Source organism: Peromyscus eremicus, chromosome 4, assembly GCF_949786415.1.
Source record: "Peromyscus eremicus chromosome 4, PerEre_H2_v1, whole genome shotgun sequence".
In the NCBI taxonomy this organism is placed as follows: Eukaryota; Metazoa; Chordata; class Mammalia; order Rodentia; family Cricetidae; genus Peromyscus; species Peromyscus eremicus.
This window is the reverse complement of record NC_081419.1, coordinates 79,772,464-79,794,353: the sequence shown is the minus strand read 5'-3', so window position 1 is coordinate 79,794,353 and position 21,890 is coordinate 79,772,464. Positions and strand designations below refer to the sequence as shown.

General features: G+C 36.7%; 1 protein-coding gene across 1 annotated transcript in view; it reads right to left on the bottom strand.

Annotated features, from left to right (window-relative positions):
* Positions 1–21,890, bottom strand: part of Ccdc73 (coiled-coil domain containing 73) — a 95,805-nt gene that overhangs the window by 47,373 nt on the left and 26,542 nt on the right. Inside the window, exons 5-8 of the mRNA XM_059261043.1 lie at positions 20,578–20,652; positions 7,839–7,877; positions 4,577–4,712; positions 4,262–4,341 (exon numbers count right to left, since the gene is read on the bottom strand). Coding sequence (XP_059117026.1) covers positions 4,262–4,341; positions 4,577–4,712; positions 7,839–7,877; positions 20,578–20,652 — 330 coding nt within the window. The remainder of the gene's footprint in view (positions 1–4,261; positions 4,342–4,576; positions 4,713–7,838; positions 7,878–20,577; positions 20,653–21,890) is intronic.

Sequence of the window (21,890 nt, the reverse complement as noted above, 5' to 3'; positions counted from 1 at the left end):
ACTGACAACTGCTCACAAAGGAAAAATTAGTTTTTTCCAATGGAGTATCACTGAGTATATAACCTATACTTAAGTGTAGACCCCATGTCCAGCAGTAGATAGCTCTGGTGGTTTGAAAGAAAATGGCCCCCAAAGGGAGTGGCACTATTAAGAGGTGTGGCCTTGTTGGATGAAGTGTGTCACTGTGGAGGCAGACTTTGAGGTCTCATACATGCTCAAGTCACATCCAGTGAGACATCCTTGTAGACACATCCTGTTGCCTGCAAGATATAGAACTCTCAGCCCCTTCTCCAGCACCATGTCTGCCTGCATGCTACCATGTCCTGCCGTGATGATAATGAACTGAACCTCTAAACTGTAATCCAGCCCCCAATTAAATGTTTTCCTTTATAAGAGTTACATGGCCATGGTGTCTCTTGATAGCAACAGAAATCCTAACTAAGAAAACAGTCAACACAAAACAAACTCAGTGGTATTTCTGGAGGTTTTTTATGTCTCACAATGCTTTGTCTGGGCATTTTCTTTTTAACCTTGCAGATTTTTTGCTTATGTATTACAGTTTCTAATTTTGTTTTTATGGGTTTTGTGTATGTGTGAATGTATGTGTCTCAGCCTCTGTATATGTTTCTTGTGGTTCCCCCACCACCACCCCCTTTGGTTTTTTGGGTTTTTTGTTTGTTTGTTTGTTTGTTTTGCTTTCTGTTTGTTTTGTCCTATTCTGTTTTTTTGTTTTTTATTTTATCTTATTGTTATTTTTTAGATGTCTGTTTATATTCTCATGAGAGAGAACAAGAATGTGTTTGGACTGGGGTGGGAAGGAGCTGAAAGGAGTTGGGGAGGGGAAACAGGAATCAGAATATATAATATGAAAAAAAAACTATTTTCAATTTAAAAAGAGAGAAAATAAATGTTCTCAACACAGAAAAAAAAGTACCATGAAGAATGCTTCTTTTGGACTCCTTAGTAGTCTGGACATAAATCCAGAAATGTAAGTGATCTAGAGAATATAACAAAAGAAATTTTCAAAACTGAGGAAAAAAGAGAAAGTAAAAAAAAAAATTAAAGAATTATAACAACTACAATTGATGTCATATACATATACTGGCAATACAAGAAGGGGAAATAGAACAAAACTAATATGGAAGCAATAATAACTGAGAATTTTCTGAAATGACTGCTAGACACCAAACTTCAAGTCCAGAAACCATAGAGAGTACCTAGCACAATGAATGCAAAACAGTAGAAACTACACCTAGGTTTACTGTAGAGGACAATCTCATAAACATAGAAAGATCCTCAACAAGGCATTAGCAGTTAGTTATCCTCCCAGATAACTCTAGTTTTAGTTAAACTGACATAAAACTAGCCAGCACAATATGGTTATAGGACATACAAGAAATCATGCTGGAACTGGACTGAAAGCTCCTCCCTGCTGGCTAGCTCACAGAGTACCAAAAGATGCTTGTAGGCTGCTGGGAAAGTGTCTTAGAATTTCTATTGCTATGATAAAATACCATGATTATAAACAACTTGGGGAGAAAAAGGTTTATTTCATCTTACAGTTTGTGTTCCATGATCCAAGGAACTCAGGGCAGGAACCTGGAGGCAGGAACAGATGTAAAGGCAATGGAGGAATGGTGCTTACTGGCTTGCTCAGTCTGCCTTCTCTTAGCAACCAGGACTACCAGTCCAAGGGCAGCACTGCCCACAGTGAGCTAGGCCCTCCCACATCAATCATCAATAAGAAAATGCATCATAGGCGTGCCCACAGACCAATATAGTAGGGGCATTTTCTCAGTTGAGGTTCCTCTTCTAAAAGTACTCCAGGTTGTGTCAAGTTGACATAAAACTACTCAGCTGTGTCCTGCATACAACATTACTAACTGGCCAGGCAAAGTGTACCCACTGGTGTCATAGTGGGTAGTCTGTTTCAGAAGTAACCAGCCACTTCTGATTGGATTTGGGGATGGTCCAGAAGAGGGAATTCACAGTTGGTACTCTAAGCCCATGGCTGAGAGGTCATAGGCCTCAGAGCAGTGGTTCTCAACCTGTGGGTCATGATGCTTTGGGGGTTGCATATCAGATATCCTGCATATTACATATTTACATTACAATTCATAACAGTAGCAAAATTACAGTTATAAAGTAGCAACAAAATAGTTTTTATGTTTGGGGGTCACTTTAATATTAAGAACTATATTAAAGGTTCGCAGCATTGGGAAGGGTGAAAAACACTGCCTTAAGGCACAAGCTATTGCTGCTGTTTTGCTAAATGGGCAAGCTGCCTTCTAAATAACTATGTTTGTGTGCACAGGTTAGTGCTGCTGTCAGCTTTATTCAGAGGAGCCTCTTTCTACAGTGGCAGCAGTAACTGTAGAGGTTTATAACTGACCAAAGAAATGAAAATAAGTGTGAGATTAATGCTCTTCTATAAACAGGACATCTATATCACCCTCTCTAAGACTCAGGGAACATCATGGAGAATGAGTAGAAAGAATTAAGAGCTGGAGAAGGGCAGAGAGTCATGTGGAAAATGACTCCCAGGCATAAAGATAGCTGTTGCATTCCTGAATTTACAGAAGCTGTGATTGCTTGCAGAAGATTGGGGCCACCAACATCCTGTCATGGAGAAGAGGAGAAGCTCACAAGGCCCTGCCTCCACCTGAGAATTTATAGCCAGTTAATGGTTGCTGGAGGAAGAATAGACACTTCTGTGGTGTAACCATGGGTAAGATGCCCATGCTCCCTAATGAAACTCACAGTCATTTAAAAAAGAAAAAACAAAGAAAGTAGAAGGAAGACTATTTGAGAAGAGAATTCTCAACGGTGTGAGGGAAACGAGAAGACAATGAGGGTTGAATGTAATGAAACATATCATATACATGCATTAGTATGTCCTCATGACACCCATTATAGTGATATATTTTAATATCTATTAATGAAAGACCCAAAGAGAGACTTGTGATATAACTAAATAAATGGAAAGATGATCCATGTTCAAGGGCAGGAAGATAGTTTTAACAAGCTGTCATTCTTCTTCCTAACTTGATCAAGAGATTCAGTGCAATGTCAATCAAAAGAGCATGTTATTTTGTGGATATCAACATACTAATTCTGTAATTGTTAAAGAGATCAACACTACTGAAGAAAAAGCTTCCTGTTCTGCACACAATAGGAACAGTGTCCTAAGGACAAACCCCCACCCATCAAAGGCTCCAACTTGTGAAAATACAAACTTATTTGAAAGGAAGAGCCTGAACTAAGAACGTAGTTTTGAGAGAGTGTTGTTAGTTTCCCATTCCTCTAAAATAATTGCCTAGGAGAATGTTTCCCAAGGGTTAGCACATAGAAGCTGACAGAGTTGTGGTCCACAAAGGACAAGATACATCTCCATCTGGCAGCAGAACTTGACAGTATTGTCCAAGCAATACTAGTTTTGTAGGCCTAAAAGATACAAAATTGAAGGGGTCGTGGTGTCTAGCTCCCTGATTCAAGAAAGTGATGAGGACAGACAATGTATGACAGGGTCAGAGTCCCTGCAAAGAGATCTTAAAAAGCCATTACATGATGTTCTAGGGGACAACCCTAAGTAGAAATGGAGACCCCAGGATCTCAATTTGATGAGAATTAAAATCACCTGAGGGACACCCCTCTGGCCAAGCTTTTGGGACATTATTTTGTTTGGGTCAAATGAAGTGAGAAGACCTTCCCACTGTATGTGGCACCATTCCCTTGACTAGGACCCTTGATTGTATAAGTAGAGAAAGGAAGCTGAGCAAAAGTAAGCATTCTTCATAGTTCATTTCTCATTGTAGGTGTGATGTGACCAAATGCTTCAACTCCTACTACCTTGACCTCCCTACCATCACAGCATATTACCTAGAACATACAAGTTACTTAGAGAAGAAAGAAAGAAGGAAGGAAGAAAGGAAGGAAGGAAGGAAGGAAGGAAGGAAGGAAGGAAGGAAGGAAGGAAGGGGAAGCAAACTATCTATCTAGCTGACACAGTAAATTTTTACAGGCTATTCCTATTTCCATAAGAATATATACCTCTGATGATAAATTGAAGAAAAAATATTTTGAATGGATTGGAAAAAATAATGCATTATATTTGCCGTAGTCATATCTAACACTTATGAATTTATATTTTGCTAACTTCTACAAAAAAAAACTACTCAACTGTTTTCTAGTAATATTCCATAATATCCTATAAGAGCAATTATTTTAGACTATAATTTTTTGCCTAATACATCAATCGTACCTTCTTTAAACTGTCTATTTCAGATTCTTGTTTTTCATTTAGGGTGGAAAGTCTTTTGTTTAACTGTATTGCTTCTTGTACTGTAACATAAAAGATATTAGAAACAGATTTTATAAATTGTGCTTTTCAAAGAAGGTATCACTAATTTGGACAAGAAAACAGTCATAATTCAATGTATAAATCTAACTTAATTTAATATTTATTAAATTGCCACTTACTATTACTAGTATTAGGTAAGTTCAATTGACTAATAATAAGGAAATCCACTTAAATATTCCTTACTAAATATATAAACTTAGATAAGATAGCACCTACCATTTTGTTCTAACTTGGCATGATTCTCTCTCACTACTCCAAACTGATTTGTTATTGTAACATAGTATTTTTCAATTTCATTCAGTTGCTTGTGATAATCTTCTTTAGCTAGATGGTGTAAATGGGCCTTTTGTTCCTATTTTTTAAGAGTAATTTTAAAGTTATATATAAAATAAACATACACATACATGTATAACAACTTCTGATAGCTGCCCTCTGATTTCCATGTACATGTCATGGTACATCTATGTACAAAAATCTAATGATAATACATAATTTTTAAAATAGAATGACAAGGAGCCAGGCAGATGACTCTGTAGACAAACTGTAGACAAACTCTGATGAACTGAGTTCAATCCCTGGGACCCACATGCTGGGAAGAGAGAACCACCTCTCACCAGTTTTCCTCTGACTTCTAAGTGAGCACATGCTCCACCCCACCCCATCCCCCACACACAAAATAAGAATGTAATAAAAAAAAAAAACAGAATGACAGGGACCAAGAACAATACTTTGCAATGACAGGAAGACAATGTAATAGCATAACAAATCTACTAAAACTAGAGACATAATTGGTAAAAGTTGAATCCTTCTCAGAAAGGTTAACACTATAAATTTATAAAAATTTATATCCACTTAGGTCATTACTATTATCAATTACTAAGCAATAAAAAATAATGAACCATATTTAAATACCATTAATTCCTCACAAGAGAATTACACTAATTCTTAGCAAATATGCAAAAATCTAACACAATTTCACTGGATTCTAATGGAATGTTTTCAAGTCAAGGATATTTTCACTTTAAATCCATACTTACATAGCCTTTAAGAGAACACTGTCTATTACATATTAATTTATGATCCCACAACAGTTTCCTTAACCTTTCAGATAAAAAGCAGTAAGTAGGCACTCAAAATCCACAAAAGTTAATAATCCTGTTAGTGAAAAATACAACAAAGTTTGAAGATTCCTTTCACAGGACTCCTTATTCATAGAACTCCACATATATTTAGCTGTGGTATACTTATTCCAAAAATCCTTTGCTTGACATCAAAGTGGAATCCAAGGAAAATGAAGCTTCATTGATCTGCACAATAGAATTCTGCTTTTTAGATACTCCAGACTATTCACTGGTCATGATAAATAAATACTATTAAGATTTATAAATCATATGGGCACCTATAGTTGTCTGGGCCATATATGGCCATTTGAACCTGTGGGCACAAGGAATGTACACTGTGCACAGACACAAATATATACAGGTCAACACTACAAACTAAAACATTTTATTCTAAAAGAAAGTATATTGTCACACTGAATTATATCAAAATTTTCAACCCTGAAACTTTGCTTTAATTTGGTAAAGAAAAAGATATCCTTCCTCTAAGTCTTTCCTTAAAGGAAAGTAATATACAAAAAGAGAAGTCAAACATGGCTTAAAGGGCATTGGACAAGGTTTTACTTCATTAAGCAGATAGTAGTTACAGTCATGATGGTCATCTCTAACTTTAACTATACACAATATCAGCTACTTGCTACACTATATATGATGGGATTTTTCTCAGTGACCAACTTGTAGCAATGGCTCATTTGATGTTCCAGATTTACTCTTCAATGTATTTTGTTACATTCTTATTGGTAATGACCATGACTTTTCCAAGGTGAGATAGACAGAAAAATATTTTGATCCGTGGTATGTTTGTTAGTTTCTATAGGGGCGTATCTCCACCTTTACAGGGAAGTCAATTTCTTGAACTTCCTGTAGACTGGCATTTACTAGAAGTTAAGTGCTCACCTCTATGGAGTCACGGACATCTTTACAATTTCTCAATGCTATCTTTAAGTTACTTATTTTAGGGCACTCTGCTGTTCTACAAGTTCTGTCTAGACACTATTGGAATGTCTATCCTATTTACTGGCTTGTCCATAGTGCTAAATAGTATAGAAGATAATGTACTACTTTCATAAAATAAGATTAACATTAAATAAAGGTCATGTGAATTATATAAGAATAGAACAATAAATTAAGAATTGTAAGACAAATATATATATAAGAATGTTTAGAAAAATATGGTTTTTAACTTTTACATAAAAATACTGTCCCTGAATGGGCATAAAATATTAAATGTACTCAATATGTAAGATAATTTTAATGAAAAGTGAAATAATGCTTTCAACTGTCAGGAAAAATACGACTTATCATTCACACACTAACAAAAAACTTGGAGCTATTTCTGTGTTTTTTAAAAAATGATGAGTATCTGTTCAATGAAATTTCAAACTGGAATAAAATAAAATACATTTTATGTGGCCTTTGATCCTTCACTTGTAGCCTTATCTCCCAGGTCAAAGGGCACATTATTCAATTTCTCTATAGTTTGTGTAAACCCACTGTAGCGTTGAAGATGACTTTCAGCACAAATGTCATGGTACTTACAGCTAAACTGGAATCTAGTATTTCAGCTTCTTAATTAAAATCACGGTTTAAAATAGTCTGACAATATTATCTTTATTCTCTCCAGCTGAATAGTAACAGAATTTTCACATCTTTTATTCAATCAAGCCTAACAATCTTCCTATGAGCTCTTTTATTTTTAACACCTCAAACAATTTCAAGAGGCAAAATATTTAATATGATATTCAATGTTATAGCAACGATCTTCATTTTTTATCTATGTGATAGCCAAAGAATACTCAAAAATTAATTTTACTTGCTTTACAGTCTATTCCAAAGAATGAAGATTAGAATAGCATAAGCCCACCCAAGAAGCATTCTGAAGATTTAAGTAAATACAGTGAGAATTATGTTTAATTAAAACCACACCAAAAAACCCAACAACAACAAAACCTCTTTCTGAATCAAATACAGCTACAAGGGAGAATATTTAAAAATAAGTATTCCATGAAATGTTATTCTGTAAAATAAATACTAATTTTACTTGCATAGAAATAAAAAACAACAAATACTTACTTGAATAATAACCATATCCTAAATGTAGAACAATGAAGAGTGAACACTGCCACATATTTTATTTATTTGTAATATGTAAGCACTAAGAAATCTGCAAGTAAATTTGCAAAATTTATCTAAGCTATAATGACTCTGAAATTGTGGCAGGCCTTTAAACTGTAATAATACCCAGTATCAACTTTCTAGGATTTTTTTTAACTAAAAGTGTCTCATTTATATTACAGTATTACTATGTATTTTGTGTACTAACAAAAGTGATAAAAATATACATTATGTAATTTTCTTACCATTTCGCTTACTTTCTTCTGTAAAGAATATTGAGAAACCTTGAAAAATGAAGAAAAATCTATTAAAATTCTTTACTATAAATTCCTTCTGACATCAAAACTACATACTACCAAATGTGGCATTTATCTTCTATTACAACTTTTAGTGAATTATTTTTGAAATTTTTATAGTAACTCTCTCCCTTACAACACCAGTACATTCAAGCCAGTATAGTATCTTGTGCCTATAATCCCAATACTTGGAAGGAAGGCCGAAGCCAGCCTGGGTTACATAGTTGAGATCCTATCTCAAAAAGTACATTCATTGCCTTTTCTCATAAGATATTTACAGGACTACTATCAATACATATGTTCCTGGGATAGTACATAGATAAAACAGATCCTTGGCCGTAAGAGTGTATTTTCTGCTCCAATGAGAGTAGCCAGACAGTAAGCGGTAAGAACTATACCATGTTAAAGAATGATGACTACTAAAAAAACATAACTACTAAAAAACTGCGTCTGGTCGAGTTTGATACTTCACATTAGGTGTTCACTGAAAGAAATATTAAAGAACAAATAACACAGGAATAAAACCTATTTTAAGTACAAAAAAAAAATCTCATGACCTTCAATGAGTACTGAATACTTCATTATTTCTGGGCTTCAAAGAGTTTGGAATTTAAAGGAGAGCTAGTGGGATATGATAGATGTCCCAGTCTGTAGGTCTCTTAAAACTTGTAATGCTATATAAAACATAGCAGTTCAATGTTTACCTAATCCCACTCGTGTTTATAGGTTTACCTAATTTTCAGCTTTTTAACATTGTGAATTATCCTGGAATGTGCTTCTATTTTAATTTTGTAGTTAATCATTTTAGTAGAATAAATTTCAAAAAGCAGAATTTCTAAGGTTTGTTCTTTAAAAAAAAATTACAAAGCTTCTTTTAATACTTTAGACTCGGAAGGAGTCAGCTCCTCACTCCCAAGGATGGCCCAGAGGGAGAGAAGCCACCTGAGGGAAGGAAGCACAAGAGGGACTCGCTGCAGACTTGCAAAGGACATGCCATCCGTGCTGGGACCTGTGAGCACTACCGGAAGAACCGGTGTATGGCGGGCCTGGTGCCAGGCACACGGGCGAGGGGCCCAGAACTACAGGGGTTCCGTGTCTTCCTCATTTCCGTCTTCTGCTTCTGCTGCAAGATCTCCAAATCCCCGGGGCAAGCAGTGATGGGCATTCTGCCTTCTCCACTTTCTGACAGCAGCAGAAGCCTCTCATCTCTGGGCCTTCCCTTAACGGAGTGTTGCTCTGCTTTTTCAGATTTTTCTGGCAGGCCTGCTCACACTGGATACATTGTTGTCTTTAAAAATTGTCACTTAGTCCTTCAGAATAGCTGACCAAGTTAAACTCTAACCAGCCATGTATGAATTCTCATTTTCTTCAATATACTTACACTTGTTAAACTTTAAGAAAAATAAAGTAACTGCTTCACATTCACTATGAAACAAATGCCTTAGCCAGCTGCCATAATCTCAACAGAATAGGTTATGTGTAAGTCACTTCTTCAGTAAATACTGAATGCTTGCCCCCTGTAAGAAAAGTACATTAATGTAGGTACTGGAGGAAACAACAAATGGACCCAGGAAAAGCTTGCCCACTTTTATGCTGAGGAAGATAAACCATAAACAATGTAAGTAAGTTAAAATACATGGCATATTAGATATTGGTAAGTGCTAAAGAAAAGTAATCAGGAAAAGCAGTTTCATTGCATGGTCAGTAAAGACCTTCTTGAGACAGCAATTTTTGATTGAAGTCATGAGATAGAAGGAAAAATATTTCAACAAGTTCAAAGGCCTTAACACGGTCAAAAACCTTTTTTTACATCTTTGTTTCAAAGAACTAGAACACTCATGTGGAAAGAAGGAGGTAAATGGGGAAAAATAGCCAAAGTTGACCTCAGAGACGGCAGATTGCAAATCATTGTCAGCCTTGTAATTTGTAGTGCTGCTTAGATTTTTGCACATTCACTAGGGAGCTTCAAGCGAGCAAGCTGACTGTGGTATTGTGTTCCCCCAAATACTGTGCATGCTAATAAAATTATCTGGGGTCAGAGACAGAGCAGCCACGATATTAAACATAAAGGATAGGCAGTGGTAGCACACGCCTTTAATCCTAGCATTCCAGAGGCAGAAATCCATGTGTTCAAGGATACAGCCAAGCATGGTGACTCACACCTTTAATCCCAGAAAGCGAGGCTTTAATCCCAGGGAGTGGTGGTAGAAAGCAGAAAGGTATATAAGGCATGAGGACCAGAAACCAGAAGCATTAGGCCTGGTTAAGCATTTTGGCTGGTTAAGCTTTCAGGCTTTGGAGCAGCAGTTCAGCTGAGAGCCATTGGGATGAGGACACAGAAGCTTCCAGTCTGAGAAAATAGGACCAGCTGAGAAGTTGGCCAGGTGAGGTTAGCTGTGGCTCATTCTGTTTCTGTGATCTTCCAGTTCACCCCAATACCTGGCTCAGGTTTGATTTTACTAATAAGAACTTTTAAGATACCTGCTACAGCTGACTGCTGTTGTAAAGGATTACTCTGACTTACTTCACTCAAGGAGTGAAGAGAGACGATGTTGTGAACATATGTTATTATAACTGGACAGTAATTTACACAAATAGTGGGAGCATACATTTACTTTGTACAACATTATGACATGATACTGTGATCTGCAAAGTTAATGCTTGAGAACTGTGTAAATTATACAAAAAATGCATAATATCTAAAACTCATTATATACATGTATTAAACTATCAAGGAACAAAAAGTAAAATTTTTAAAGTTGTCATAAAAAGATAATATGTATTTTAATCAAAGTATATGTATCTGTTTCTGAATAGAGCTGAAAACCAAACTAAGTATAAATAAAATAAACACTATATAAATAAAATGCAGCATACGAAAGACTGAAAATTACCCATGTATCTATAAAGCAGTCCACTTTCACCTGGATAATTAGCACATTTAAATCCTCAGCCCAGGCTAGAAGATTACCAGGATGCAACTGCCTAAACACAGTACCTATGAAAGCATAAACCAGTCTTCATCTCTACTAACTGACAGATAGGAACTCACAAATCTAAAAAGCCTCTACATAGCAAAGGAAACAATTAACTGAGTTAAGAGACAACCTTCAGAATTAGAGAAAATCTTTGCTAGTTATCCTTAAAAGGATTAATATCTAGACTATACAAAGAACTCAAAAAATTAAATAGCAAAAAATCAAATAACCCACTCAATAAATATGCTAATAAAATAAACAAATAGTTCTCAAAAGATGGAGTACAAATATAAAAAATTTTTACTCTTGGCTAGTTATCAAAAAACACAAACTAACTGTATACCATCCCACCCAGTCAGAATGACAGTCATTTAGAAAACAAGTAACTCAAGGCATGGTGGTGTACACCTCTTTAATCCAAGTACTCACAAGACAGGAAGAAACAGATCTCTGTGAGTTCAAGACCACCACCTGGTCTATGCAGCAAGTTACAACCCAGTCAGGGTTTTACAATGAGACCTTGTCTCAAAAAGAAAAAAAAAAGTTTCCCAAGGAAGTGCACAAAAGGGAACATTTACATACTATTGATATGAATGTAAACTAGACCAGATACTATGGAAATCAGTATCTCCCATATGACCCAGCTATATAGAGCCTGGGTATTTATCCTGAAAACCCCACATCAGAGATACTTGTACATCAGTGTTTACTGCCTCAGTCTCATAATGGCTAAGTTGTGGAATAAAGCCAGACTGGGTAAAGAAATATGGTATATATTAAAATAAAATTTTTAGCTATAAAGAAAAATTAAATTATGTGGTTTCCAGGAAAATGGACACAACTGGAGATGATCATATTAAGTAAACTAAATCAGTCTCAGAAAGACAAATATCATAGGTTTCCTTTCATTTGTGGTTCATAGGTTTTACATAATACATAAAATGGCATGTATATATGACATGAAAGTAGATGCAGAACCAGGGGAACAGGAAGGACTAACAGGGAAGGGAGGAATGGGGAAGATAGTTTAGTAGATATATATTTATATGAAAAATATCCATATGTAGCCCAGTAGCATGTGTAATAAATGTAAGCCAATGAGCTGTTCCTAATTGCAAAAACATTAAGTACACTGATACAAGGAAACTTGCTTTTTGCTAGATCTCTAGTTCAAAAATAAAAGCTATGCCATGAAAAACTGAAACCCTTACCTTGTAGTATAAAGCATATAAAGGATGTGTACACTCCCTGCATGCACACACAACCAAGGGATGATCACTAACATTTCGAAATTCAGGGGGGAAAGGAAGTATCATAAACGAGTTCTGTAGGGAAAGTTACATGACATAATTTCACCAGAAAATGTACTTCCTGTGAAGAGGGACTAGCAAGTTAAAATTTATGAACCACATCAAATACAAAGACCTCCAAGGGGAAAAACTCAGCAGGCCAGCACTGCAAACAGGAAGACTTGACCTCCAATAATTAGAGATAAGAGATAAAAATCTCAAAGATATAAAATTATTTTATATGATTAAAGACATAAAAGACAAAGTAAAAAGCATGAGAAAAGTATAAGATACTATAAAAAAGGCAGATTTAAAAGTGTACCAAATTGAACTCCTATAAAACAGAAATGTAGTTATAAAATAAAAAACTTAATGGATAAGTTATATGACAAATAAAACACAGTTGAAAAATTAACGAACTAGAAGATAAATGTAAAGAAATGGCATAAACCGCAGCAAGCCCACAGAGATAAAGAGTGTGAGAGTACAAAGACATGGAAGGCACACTGAGAAGACATAAAATGTATCTTCTATGAAAATGGAAAGAAGAAAAGATGAAGATTATTGGGGAAGGTAAAACTTGAAGTCATCACACTTTAGATTTTTAAATGATCAAAAATTAATTTCACATCACAAAATAAATACTTTGAATTGGGAAGATGCTAAATACTTTGGTAATAAGAATTATTATGAATCCACTCAGAGAGCTGTAGGTCTCATTTTCAAGATTTTAAAAATATATATTCAGTTTCATAGCAAAACTGAGAGAAAAGTACAAATATCCCATAGACTCCCTGCTCTTATACATGAGCAACCTCTCCAACTATTAACATCTCTTTCTCTCCCTCCCTTCTCTCCTCCCACACACAAATTATGCGCCTGTTACAATTACCGAACCTATAATGACACATTATCACTCAAAGTCCACAGTTCACAACAGGGTTCACTCTTGAACATTCTATGGGTCTGAACAAATGAATGATATGTACCCAGCATTACAGCACCACACAGAGTATTTCCACTATTAACATGCCCCATACTCTTTTTTACTTTTTTCCCTCCGCTTTTTAAAAAAGAATTTTTAATTTTGTAAGAAAGAGCCAAATTGTCTCCACAGCAATGAACATTCTGGTTGCTATCCATCCCTGCCAATACTTATGTTCTGGATTTTGGTTATTCTAATTGAAGTATAGTGTTACTTTTGACACTTTTATTTGCAATTCCTTCATGGTATATGATGTGGAACATCTTTTTATATGTGCACATGCCATCTGTCTGTCTATCTTTGGTAAGGTTTTTGTTAAGATTTATGGCATATTTTTTTCATTTGAGTTGTTTTCCTCTTACTGAGTTTTAAGAGGAAACTTAATGTGATGGGTAGCAGTCTGAATGAGGAGTGCCTTCTGTAAATATTTTCTTTTTATCTGTAGCTTGTCTTTCACTATGTTAAAAGTCTTTTGAAAAGCAGAAGTTTTTCATTTCCGTGAAGCCCAATTCACTGCATGGATCATTCCTATGGTCTGGTACCTAGAAAGTTATTATCAAACCCACCTAGATTTTCTCCTACATTATTTTCTAGAATTGCTTAGTTTTGTATTTTACACTTTGGTCTATAATCCATTTTAAGTCTTGTTTTGTTTTGTTTTGTTTGGGGGGCTTTTTATTCTTTTAAGTTATTTTTGTGACAAATGTATGTCTGTGTCTAGAATCATTTTTTCACATGAATGCCCAGCTGTTCCAGCATCATTTGTTGATGAGGATGTTTTTCACCTTTTGTGTTACATGTCCTCTGTCCTCCTGATGAAAACATTATTCAAATGGCTAAGACTTATTTATTCATGGATCGATATATACACAGACTCACAGCTCCGAGAATTCTGTTCTCTTTCATCAATGTGATTGGGTGAGGCCTAAGACCATTAAACTTCAATAGTAGAAAAAGCAAATTATTAAATGTGCCTTCATATCTACAAGAGTCATTCGTGTCTTATAGTCTATAGGAACAGTAAGTTTAAAGTTAGTGAGAAAATAGTGAGAGCGAGCTATAGAGGTCATTTATCTCCTTAGTCCCTTTCCAGTTTTATCACATTCTACCCATCTTCTTCATGCTTCTGGAGAATCAATGAAGCCGACTCCTCTTCTTGTTCACTCCTATTACACAGAGTAGATAATGGACATACTTTATTACTCTATAGAAGTGATCTTGTTTGGGAAATACTAATATAGTCCAACTTCCTCACTTAAAGGAAACCTGAAGTTCAAGAAGAGTGTGTCCTGCCACAAAAGCATCAGCAAAGTTATCTAGCCCTTAGACACCGTTTTGTTAAGGAAAGTCTCTCATTTGTTAAGTAAATCCTCCCTTTGAAATCAACTAGGTACCATACTTATACAGAAAGGGAACACATTCACATAATCTATCACAGCAAAAATCATTTCTTTTCTTATTTTCTTTCTCTTTTGGGGTGTATGGTTTTCTGGTTCTATTTGGTTTGTAATTCAATGGTTAGAAGAAGCCCTTGGCTATGAGCTCCACAATGAAAGACGCTATCCAATTATTCATGGTAGCCAGCACCTGGTAAAGTACTGCATTACAAAAGGACAAGAGAGGAAGGAAACTAAGTAACCCGGGAAGTAAAGGAGGAGGGGAGTGGCTCTGTGTTATGAGGTCTTTGCCAGGTGGGTTTGTGTCAGATCTGTACCTGAACGGGAGCTTTATCTGAGCATCTTCAAGTTGGGGTGGGGGAAATGGGACTCACAGGACCCTTCATTGTTCAGGTATCATGTCTAATAGATCAGGTATTGCGCAGTATGTCACCTGTACTATGTCACCAGCAAGACAAAACATGTCCTTAGACCTGTTCAAGGGTCAGCCATATGAAGAAATTTCTTTCGCTTTGAAAATACTCATTGAAATAATTAGATGTTGCCGGGCGGTGGTGGCGCACGCCTTTAATCCCAGCACTCGGGAGGCAGAGCCAGGCGGATCTCTGTGAGTTCGAGGCCAGCCTGGACTACCAAGTGAGTCCCAGGAAAGGCGCAAAGCTACACAGAGAAACCCTGTCTCGAAAAACCAAAAAAAAAAAAAAAAAAAATTAGATGTTGTATATATAACAGCAACCAAAGCAATCTAAAAAGAATAAATTACTTAAATCAAAATTAGCATACTCTTTTTGAAAATATTTTAGTAGGAAAAATTATTAATTTTTTCAATATTTACCAAAATTTAAGTTGGGCCTAAAGATACGGTAAGAAAACACAAATTAGAAAGGGTGCTTTTATAATAGATACAGTATTAGTGATTTCTATTTTCTCTCTTTTTTTAAGCAGACTTAATTCACATTATTTTTCTTGTATAATAACCCTTACATGGTGGCCACAGCTGGAGTCTGGGTCCTCTGAACAGAGACTTTGGTGTGGGTTTTCACAAGATGGTCAGTGAATTCCTGATCAGAAGACATGGTGAACACAGTCTCTTTCCAGAGGTTGGGGGTCAGGTAGCTATAGGTCTTAGAGATGTCATCAAAGGTGGCCTTGGCAAAGTTGCCTAGAGTGGCAGTGCAGCCCCTGGCTGATCAATACCGACCATCATCAGTAGCTTCTTGGGCACAGGAGCAAAGACAATGCCAGTGCCTCTAGGGGCAATGACGAGGTGCACCAACACAGAGCCACAGTGGCCTGTCACATTTCACAGAACAGTGTGGGGCTTGCCAATCTTGTTCCCTCAGTAGCCTCTCCACAAAGGAAAAATGGAAAGCTTGGCCAAGATGATGGCCCCTCAGATGACAGTGACTACTTTCTTGGAGCGCTTAACACCAAGACCAACATGACCACTGTAGTATCCAATAGTGACAAAAGTCTTGAACCTGGTCTACTGGCCAGCCCAAGTCTGCACTGGCATGATCTTTAGAACCTGTAGGGATGTGCCCAGGAAAAACACTCATATCTGATTCCTTAATGGGCAGGGAGAACAGGTAGATCTCCAGGGACTTGATCTTCATGTCTTTAACCTGTCAGCCCAGCTTGATGATGGGGATTCATTCCTTGTCTTTGACTTTACCTTCACAAGCCCCATGGCATTAACCATGGCCATGGCCTCAACAACAACTGTGGCTCCTAAAACTGCTGCTGAATCCTCCTTGGAAGCAGCTGTGGCCTCATAATGTCCTCCGGGCCCTCCCACTGCATCGGCATCATCCACCATTTGATGTTTACAAGGAAGAAGAAAGAAGAGGAAGAGGAAGAGAAAGAAGAAGAGTTAATGTGCTATAAAATGGAGTCACAGTGAATCCCCATTACATAAGTGGTGAGAAATGACATGGGGAGAGGAAGTAAAATATGTATCTGTACATACGCCACAAGGTAGTATTCCAGAGATGATCTTTGTGAACATAAAAGTTTATGCTGTCTTTGATTGGTGAGATTTCAAAACACACTAGCAGTATTTAGGGATCTCAGAGCGTCTGCCCTGAATTGACATGTCCTCTGACTGTCTTACTGCTCCACTAGTAAAACTAGTGTCTCCACAGTTCCCTTTGTGGACTGTATCCAGTGACAGCCCTTGCCTCTTGTCACCTCCCTTCTTCAGCCTGGGGAAAGACATCTCCCAACTCCACTGTGGAGGAGCTGAATGGAGAGATGTGGCCCAAGGTCCTCTTCCGTAAGCTTTCTGACTTTATTCCTGGTAGAAATGATGTCATGATCTCTTTTAACGATGGTACTCTAAGGCAGGTTTTCAAACTCAGCACTGCTGATGTGTTAGGCTGGACAGTTTTGTTCTCAATGTCTGTCTTGTGCTTTGAGTTGGAGTATGAGGTAGCATCCCTGGACTCTGCCTGCATCTACTGTCACAGAATTCTCTAGGCCAGTGGTTCTCAACCTGTGGGTCTCAACCTCTTTGGCAAACCTCTATCTCCAAAAATATTCACATTAGGATTCATAACAGTAGCAAAACTATATTTATGAAGTAGCAACAAAAATAATTTTATGGCTGGGGTCACCACAACCTGAGGAACAACATTAGGAAGGTCGAGAACCCCTGCTCTAGGCACTGCAACATGTTCCCTGGGGAGCGAATGGTCCGCTAAGAAACCTTGCCTGTGAGGGCTCCTCAATTCTTCCTAGACTTCTGGAGACAGGGTTGGGGTCTTTAGCCATATGTAGGTAGGTCACGTGAAACCTCATCTTGTAAACAGGACACTGTCAAAGCAACTACAAACTCCGCAGCTGTGCATGCTGGCACTAGATTACAGCATCAGGCTCTCCCAACAGTCAGTCAGGGGATAGGGGATGGACTCACAGGGCCCTATCATATACTGCTGATCTGCTGGCAACTGGAAGATTTTAGGAGAGGAGGGGAACGATATCCAGGTGGGTAACCACTGGTGAGCTCACCAGGCTCTGACAGTCAGTTCAAAACTCAGGTTGACATAATCGGCCCTGATGAAACTCTGTGGGGCACTAAACAAAAACAAAACTAGCAAATAGGAAAAGAGATTTATTAGAGAGTGTTGGTTGGAATAGGAGGGAAATAAGAGAGGGTAGGAGAGAACAGGATCAACAGGCACATGTATGAAATCATGAAAGAACAAAATTCACTAATTAAAAAGAATAAACTAGAGAAAAATTTAGTTTAAAATTCCAGAGATGATAAAGAAATACAGGCAAGAAAAAAGTAGTTCACAGAAAAACAAAACAAAAATTAAATATGGACTCTTAATCAATAATCATACCTCACCCTTTATTTAATTTCTCTGAACAATGTTTTATATTTTGCAATCAGAAAAAGTATTCACTCCTAATACTTTAAGCATTTTCTAAGAACAAAAACTTTGTTCTCTACAACTCCAATACCAATTGTACCCATAGGAATAGTAACAATAATTCTTATAGTCTAACAAATAGTCCTACCCAAATCTCCCCAACTGAAACCTTAATTGTTTGTATGGTCGTGTCTTTCCTCGGTACAGGATCCAATCAAGGTTCATATATTGCATATAATTTCTCTCTAAGCAAAAGTATTCTACCCTTAGGTTTTTTGATGCCAATGAATTTTTTTTTCTTTTTTGATACAAGGTATGTATGTGGCATAGCCCATGATTACCTCAAACTCATACCCTCCTGCCTCGGCCTTCTAAGGGCCAAAGTTAAAGGTGTGTGCCACTATTACTTTACACTGACAGTTTTTAATATCCCAGGTCAGCTGTTTTATGGGATATCCAATAGTATAACTGAATAGCTTTTGTATTTTCTATGAGACTGAGAACAAGTTAATGGCAAAAGCTATAGTTCCTTAGTCTGTATGTTTGCAGAAAATAAGTAATTTACATGTAGCAAATATTCAGGTAATGCTAGAATGTTGTTTTGTTTTTTGAGACAGTCTCATTGTTTTGTCAGTGTTAGATTGGTATAAGCTTGCTGTAAAAAAAAAAAAGAAATTACACAGATAAAGGTATGTGCTCCTTATGTCACAGTAACACTGAACCCAAGGAACCCATCATTAGCAATTTTATATTTGATCTTCTAATTTGCTCTTTGTAAGTAATGCTATCTATATGGTAATACTTTGAAATCATGAAAACATCTTCTGCAATAATCTTCCCGTTTTAATTTCATTTTATTTTTTGTAGGCTTAAGGCAGAAATCTTTCCCCTTTTCTGCTCACTGCTGTATCTGTCCCACTAAGAAAAGTGTTTGGTACACAGCAGACTTTCTATGAGCATGTACTGAATAAATTACCAGTATGAGACTGAACAATTTAAGGGCAAAAGCTATAATTTCTTAGTCTTTAAATCTACAGAAAAATCAGGACTTCACATGTGTAGGGGAAAAGCGCCAGCCAAAGAAACACACCCTGACCCTGAAACCAGAGCCAATGGAAGAAACACTTTGGCCCTGAAACCAGAGCCAAGGAAACACATTCCACCCCTAACCTGAGGTTTTCTGCCTCAGCACAAAAACCAATCAATCCCTGAGCACAACATCCAGCCAATCTCTGAGCTTGTCCATGCTTGGGGATTGAAATCCGACCAATTCCCACCCTGAAAATCTTTATCCTGGAAAAACTTCGCCCCTAAAAAGCTCTGTGCCTGTTCAGTTAGGAACTGCCTTTTTCACCCTGGCAGAGGTAGCGATCTCCTGGATTCCTCCCTCCCGTAAATCTCTTGAATGAGTTTTGGGTGAAGGCCTTCTTTCCACAGAGTGGAGCAGGACAGAGAAATACAACTTTCGCCAGAAAAGGAGCAAACAGCTATATTTTTGTGGAGGGTTTCCCCTTAGGGGAGCAGAGCAGAGAAATAACAACTTTCCCTAGAGCACAGAAGCAATGCGCATCTCTGAGGGGAAACTCCCTTAGCAGAGTGGAGCAGAGCTGAGCTGTAATGGCTCTCTGGGAGAGGAGCAGGATTGGTACATTCCTTTGGGGAAACCATCCCCACAAGAACACCGCTATAAGTATAACCTGGCTTCCGACAGTCAGGATACCTTTCTCTTCAGAGCTGTAGGTATGACCTGGCTTCTGACAGCCAGAATACCTTTATCTTCAGAGCTGTAACACTTACAACATGTAGCAAATATTCAGTTAAGGGTCTCTCCTTTTATGTAGCTACAGCTGTCCTAAAAACTCACTATGTAGATTGGACTGGCCTCAAACTCAGAGATCTGCCTTTCTCTGTCTCCCAAGTGCTAGAATATTAATTTTTAAAGACCACAGATAAATTGTAACATATAGGCCATACTTGTTTTCCTCACACATGAAATATTAAAAACTACAGCTATTTACCTATTGTGGCCATTTGAATAAGAATGGCCCCCAAAGGCTCAAATGCTTAGTCACCAGTGGGTGGCACTATTTGAGAAAGATTAGGAGGTGTGGCCTTGTGACAGCAGATATGGCTTTGTTGGAGGAAGTGTGTCACTTCGAGTGTGGGCTTTCAGGCTTCAAAAGCCCAAGCCAGACTCAGTCTCACTCTCTCTGCCTTTGGATCAGGATGCAAACTCTCAGCTACTTCTCCAACACCATGTCTGCTTGTGTACCACCATGCTCTCCACCATGATGATAATGGACTGACCTCTAACAGGTAAGCAAACCTCCAATTAAATGATTTCATTTACAAGAGCTGCCTTGATCATGGTGTCTCTTCACAGGTATAAAACAGCAACTAGGACACCTATATTACAGCAATAAATAATGAAGGCTACTTTAACACACATATACTATAGGTATATGTGTATTCTACTTAATACATGTATATACTATTTAATATACTATAATATTTATCAAGCAAAAATTCAAATTTCAAATTATTATATTATATAAAATTGTAATGTAATATAAATATTATTAGCTTTGCTAGCAATGTTGAATGCTATTTTATTGACACAATGCTAATAGAAAATTGATTTTTAAATAGTAAGTTACTTTACCTGCAATGTTTTTAATGTTTCCTTCAATCCTTCAATTTCTTTTTCTTTGATTTCTGAAGCAAGTTTGTATTTTCCCTTTAAGAAAAAAAATCACACTTCAATATTTTATTTTTAGTGTAAATATAAAAGAAGAAAATAGAACTCAAGAACCAAAACCTGTATTTTAAACCTAATATTTCACAGACTTTAAACATACATCTATATGACAGAGTATACTTCTAATAGCCTTTAAACATCAAAACACTGCAATAACCTTTATATAATTATCATAAAATAAAAGTCTAACTATGATAACTCAATTTATATGAACACTTCTAAGAGAACTTATAGACACTATATAATTATTAAATTCTTATATAGAATATACAATCATCTCTCAGAATTTACAATATAAACACCAAAATCTAAGGATGCTCAACCTGTTTATATAAAATGGAATAGTGTTTGCACATAACCCATACATGTTTTCTTACATACTTCAAATTATTTCCAGATTACTTATAATACTTAATACAATATAAATCCTATATAAATCCTATATAAATAGTTGTTGTAAAACACTGGTTATGAAATGGTATCATGAATAAAACCTATGTATCCAGCACAGAAACAATTTTTCTTAACTAGTATTTTTAGTTAGTGTCAAGTTGAACCAGGGGTGCAAAAAACATGAATGCAGAGGGGCAAATATATTCTAATTAATAAGGTATAGGTATATTTATATAATAAATATAAAGATAAGGGAGAATTTTCCTTAAAAGCCTCTTGCTTGAGAGTATGTGTATAAATTAATATTGTAAATTCTGTGTCCATTGGCATAACTGGCATAATACATGTCAACTGTTAGCATAAGAAAATATTTAGTGCCAGGTAAGTTTCTTGATTTGTTAGAAGTCATGTCTCCTCTCTCAATTAGCTGGCAACCAGATACAAGTCATCTCAAGAGTTTTACATTTAAACCAGGTGCTCACACTGAAAAGGCACTAGAGCAGTGGTTCTCAACCTTCCTAATGCTGTGATCCTTTAATATAGTTCCATATGTTGTGGTGAGTCCCAACCACAAAACTATTTTTGTTGCTACTTGATAACTGTAATTTTGCTACTGTTAGGAATCATAGTGTAAATATCTGATATGTAAGACATCTGATATGTGATCCCCAAAGAAGTTGTGACCCACAGAGCATGGGATGACTCATAGAAGTAAGTACTGCAGCAGAAGGAACACAGGATAATTTAGGAGCTGGAGAAGCCTGAATTCTAGCCCCAGTTTTACCATGGAAAGTCATCCCATCTGTTAGGCCTGAATATTCTCA